The following is a 5,575-nucleotide window of genomic DNA, read 5'->3' as shown; positions in this document are numbered from 1 at the left end:
CAGCATTTTTAATCCTGTTTAGCAGAAAGAAGAGCCAGGCTGCACACGTCAGGTACAGTTTCTGTAATCCTTTGCCTTGGGGAATGCAGTGAGAATGAGTCCCCAGCCAGCGAAGCCACGCTACAGCCACTGATTAAGCCAAACTGAGTGAGAAACGTGGTACCTATTGAACATAGTGTATATAGTCACTGTCATAGAAAACGTCGCTGCCGCCCTGTATTTGACGACGGCAAGAAGAGAACGGGAGAGGTGGATCTAGTACGGCATGCAGAGCCACAGCCTGGTCCCTTGGAGAGCTGCAGGGACATCCTGCTTTCTGCAGCCTCGGCGGCTCAGGAATGGCCAGCAGGAGCATTGGGTACTGCGGTGTCTGCTCAGGAGGGACCTAGCAGCTGCGGCTTCCCAGCGAAAGGATTGAGCTTGGTCAGTTGGCTTGGTCATAAATATTCTGCCTTTGATTGAACTTATAGTGCAGCCTCCTTCATGCAAGCGGCTTTCTGCACTGTGCAGTCATCCCGGGAAACTGCCAAACGAAAAAACAGCGTGCACACGTGCTCCCTCCCTCTCCTCCCTTCTTATCTGTGTGTATAAATACCTGAAACCCCGCTGAGCTGGCCAGAGCTGCTCATTCACTGGGTTGCTGGCAGCGTGGCCACAGAAGGTGCAAGTAAACGTGCAAATCCCCGGGGAGGGAAACATCAGCTCATTGGATGCAAACAGGGCACATGTACACAACACGACGTACAGTACAGGGGCATTCCCTAATCTAAATCTAATCTCTTCTAAACCCTGTCCGTCAAGGACAGCAATATGTTTGCACTGACAGTCGCTGCATTTTCCTTGCAGGAGGCTAAAATCTTGCCACGGGCTGGCCGGGCAGCTCCGCCTGCCCTCCCCCCCTGCTCCCTGCTGCTTTATTTCTCCCTACCCTGCTGTGAAGTGTGCTGCTGGCCAAATGCCACCCCCGCTGCCCCCCAGCCCCAGCACAGCTGGGACTCGCTATTCAGAAGGGAGAGGAGGATGCTACAGGGTAGTTAAATGCTGTAGGGTAGGTAGTTAAATGGCTTTTTTAGTGCTCAATCCGGATCCATCATCTTGCTTGCAGGTGGGAGTGAACTCAATCCAGAACTGAATGGCCTCGGCTTCCATGAGCTATTGGGACACTTAAGGCCCAATCCATCAGGACACTGGGTGCCTTTGACTTCTACTGCAGTCAGCTGCTGCCCAGCAGGACAAGGACCACAATTCCCAGTACAAGACAGTTTGACTCTGTAATGACTTACAAATAACACAGAAAACACCCTTCATCCATTTGCTAGTACCACAAATATATAACTCCAATGCATCGGGCAGAAAACAACCTATAGCCCATTAGTGTGCACTGCAGCCTCCAAATAATTTATTTTCATCCTTTCTATGAATCTCATTGTAATAGTGTTAATAATTAGCATCAAAATTTACATATACAGGTTTAATGTGCAAGACAACCGGTACCTTCAATCGTAAGCACAAGCGAAACCCTTCACATTCTTTTACAGACAACTCATCAAATATTGTAGAAGGGTGCTAATATTTTAGTACAAGATAGTTGGGGGTTCTTCAAGCAATAGAAAATGCACACAGCTAAAAACACTACAGAAGATGCACCACTTAAATAAATTACTTGCATGGGAAGCTAACCATGCATTTCATAGCACTTCAAAGCCATTCCTACTCATAACATTTATTTCATTAATAGTAGCTGAGGATTTCACCAAATCCCGAGTTATTTATGGGACCGAACCAGCAAAGCCTTCAGACACAGAATTCACATTTCTGTTGGCCAGGGTTCTGTATGCTTGGGGAAAAACACCTCCATAAGGGCAGGCAGCTGGAAGCAAGATTCAGTTCCCCTGAATGGTTTGTAGATGTAAATACTGTGATAACTTTCTGCTCAGGAGTGAGTTTTACCTATTTAGAGCTCACCAGTTCAGCCCTCAATATGTACAAAATTCAGACTGCTATATTCTAGGAATCTTTGATATTAAAATAAGCAAAAAAATTAAGAACAAAATGTGATCTTCATTCTACCCTAAAACCTACTTGTATGTACAATACTAATGGCTGGCTTATTTCAGATACTGCCTAGCGCTGGGCCTCAATATTTTACTTACAAGTAAGTGGTTCTATAAATATTTTTAATATTTTTATCATGAAAACAATGAGGACAGAGCAACTTAAGGTACAATAAACCATATAATATTAGTGCAAATCAATAGATATTTATAGATACAGTATCTGCATGACATAATTAAACGTGCAGGTAACATTTTTTCTAGTCTAGGCTGTAGTTAAAGAGATTGCTAAGGTTGGCACGAAATAAAAACTTCTATCTCCAATACTTATGTGCAAAGTCCTTGTTAATCCTAGCTGATCTAGGATATTAAGAGAACCTCATCATCCCAGTAACAACAAATCGTCTCTGTTAATCAACCAGCTCCCACAGGGGCTTCCATTATCCCTCCTGGATGCAACACACTGCCCCACCGGCACAGGGAGCCCCTCTCAGATGCACAGAGCCCCCCCCATCGTACTGGCCACTCGGTGATAAGCGGTTTCTGCACCAGTTACAGCACTCCCTATACTCAGTGGTCCTTCAGCACAGGCTTTTTGCTAAGCCTCCATCAAGATGAGATTTCACATTGCCAGGGAATGCTGTTCATGAATGATTTTGAAAATACTTTGCAAAAATCAGGGTCTAATCACCTAGGATTTTACACTGAAATTCCTTTATCCACTGTAATATGCACTTGAGACGGTTTTGATGTGGGCCAAAGTTTGTTGGTATGAAAGGACAGGATGTCTGAGGTGTTATTCTGAGTCCTTCTCCAAGTCAGAGTGCAAAAGAAACAAAACCAGCTTTCAGGAAAAGGATCTCAGAGTACGTCTTCTCTCCCATAGCTAAATGAGCAGCTCTTTCTATAGAAAATAAACCCAGCATTTTTATGAGCAAATACTTCCCTTTTGCTAAAAAGAAATCAACAGAAAACCTGCACAAATTGCTCCTGCCTTGCTTCCATGGTCAGTGAGAAATGGAGGGTGAAACCCTGCAGTCCTCCTACGGAGGCTTAGGCATTTCTGCAGGCTAGGGAGGGAATTTCATGTGCAGAGCTTTAGGGGCTGAGAAGTCCTGGCATGGTCTATCCTACACCTCAAATCTTAAATTTAGGATAGGAGAAGGGTTTCCCCCTTCCTAAACAGAAGTATTGCAAAGCTGATTTTAAAACCTTTGTGCCTTGAGAACTAGTATATGGTGCATTTTTAAAAGCATTCAGGAATGACACTACAGCAGCCATCCTACGTAGAGCCAGCAGGAGGAAACGGAGGAGCCCAGCCTTCATGTCAGGCCTGCCTGGCCAGGACTCTTAGCAGTGGCAAATTCTACAAGAAATGCTTACAGGACAGAAGAGCCCAGTGGTGGGATCGTGCCTGCTCCTGGCCTGTGCTGAGCCCACGGTGCCACACCTCTACGAGGCCACTTGACTGCTAGCAACCCACCTAGCTCACTGGTGCTTGGGAATATCTTTATGTCTGGTCCTCTAAACTGTGAGAAAGCAGAGCCCACCTCCACTATCTCTGCTAGGCCTGCAGCTATTTTGTCACACCCTGCCCTGGGCTATCTGGGGTCCAGCATCCTGTGGAAGAGTCGGTCTCACTGCCCTGGAACTCCCCGTGGAGTTGAACGATGGAATATTAAATATCCCTATGCTGGTCCAAGAGTCAGCATCTCTGAGGCAGTTCACATTCAAGTAGAGAGTCATTAAGAGTCTTGCACGTTAAGGGGAAGTAGACCCCATACCTGGTCATGCACCCAAACAAAACAAAAGGTTAAATGGGCTTTGGGAAATGCACTTGATAAAAACGTCCCTCCCACAAGCTTTGGTATGGACAGCACCAGGCAGTCCATAGACTTGGTGCATTAGAGGCATGGAAACACTCCTCGCAGTGATATTTGTTGACAAAAGGTTCACGGCAGGTAAAATTCCCTCCTTTTGTGGAAATTAGGGCATCGGAGGAGAGGATGGGAAAGGTGGGGTTGCGCATGTTGGACTTCACCCCAGTGTGGCACCAGGGTCCCCAGGCGAGAAACTCCTGTCCCCTGCACTCAGAAATACGCCCAGGGTCCAGAGACTTTGGACGTACCCAAAGAATCTCTGCGAGGGTAAATGTCACCTCCTGTAGCGTGCACACAACCACGCACAAACACACGCACATAGACCGATACACACGCGAAGCTGGTCCAGGACGTGTCCGTGGGGCTCTTGACTAATGAGCGGCGTGCATCTTCATGTGGAAGTGGTAATCCTCCTGCTCCGGGAAGCGCTGGCCGCACACCGAGCAAGTGCAGCCCTTCTCCTTGCTGTGCGTGCGGCGCACGTGGCTGTCGTGGGCTGCGTGCGAGGCGAAGGCTTTGCCGCAGTGCTTGCACTTGAAAGGCTTCTCCCCCGAGTGCTGGCGGATGTGAGTGCGCAGGATGCTGGATGCCGTGAATGCCTGAAAGGGCAGGGATTGGAAAGCAGGGGGCAGTTGAAAGTAATCTATTTTCACATATATAATCCCCAGTTTCAGCTAACCCAGACCCCGTCAGAAGCACTGTACCCTGAAAATAAGTCCTCAAAGAGCTCACATCCTCAGATAACTGGAGGAAAAACAAAAACTCCCAGCAGCGAGGAACCAGAAGCCAACAGCTATTGCACTCAGCTATACAGATTATGGCTGAGTCCATGGAGTTAGATGAAGCTCAGAGAAAGATTTCTGACTGGAGACACCAGTAAATATCTTCACCATGTCAAAGGATAAGAAGTCAATACTGTCCTAATTAGCTTTGCAGCTCCTTTATGTTTGGGAGACATAATGCAGGTTCATTTTCAGAGTTAAACCATTTCATGTTTACATACATTGGCTTGAGATTCAGCTGCCAGAATGCATCCATGCAGTCAGTCCAGCATCCATCTTTTTGGGTTTCATTTTCCCCCTCCATCATACTCTGCTCTTCCTTCAGTCAGACATTCCAGCCTGTTTTTCACCCCTCACGAGTAGCAAAATGTGCACAATCACACTTTGCCTGCCTCGTAAAGACTCCTCCTGCATTTGGGGAGAAAACCTTCTCACCAAGACTTGAGCAGGAATATTGCAAAGTAGCCCGTGTTTTCGCTGTTTTTTCTTTTCCCAAGGGAGACACTTTCAGGCTCTTCACTATTTGCAGACCATGCAAAAAAAACCCCAATCTTCTTTAGTACCGTTACATTGCTGAACCATCACAAGTGAGTTTTAACAGCAAAGAGCAATACATCTCAGATACCTTTTCACTAGGAACTTTAGAGCACAAACAGATTTGAGATCCCTATAGAGAAGTCCCTGGAGGTGTTTATCAACAGGGTCCAAGTGTGTTTGAGGGTCAGAATGGTGATCTTGGCCCAACACTTCTCCTTTAGTCTCATGATGTCACTGAGATAGCGAGCAAAGGGGCATGGAATGCAAAGCCACCCCGGAGCACAGCCACCACTAGAGGTAGAAAAGGCAAAGAGGAATTATG

General features: G+C 46.7%; 1 protein-coding gene across 1 annotated transcript in view; it reads right to left on the bottom strand.

The window, feature by feature from the left end:
* Positions 1 to 4,305: 4,305 nt before the first annotated feature.
* Positions 4,306 to 5,575, bottom strand: part of LOC104081385 (PR domain zinc finger protein 14-like) — a gene marked incomplete at its 5' end in the record, with an annotated part of 6,326 nt that continues 5,056 nt past the window's right edge. The window contains one exon of the mRNA XM_009584118.1: positions 4,306 to 4,533. Within this exon, the coding sequence (XP_009582413.1) occupies positions 4,306 to 4,533 (228 nt within the window). The remainder of the gene's footprint in view (positions 4,534 to 5,575) is intronic.

This window comes from Fulmarus glacialis, unplaced genomic scaffold, assembly GCF_000690835.1.
Source record: "Fulmarus glacialis isolate BGI_N327 unplaced genomic scaffold, ASM69083v1 scaffold11088, whole genome shotgun sequence".
Lineage (NCBI taxonomy): Eukaryota > Metazoa > Chordata > Aves > Procellariiformes > Procellariidae > Fulmarus > Fulmarus glacialis.
This window is presented reverse-complemented; position numbering and strand designations above follow the sequence as displayed.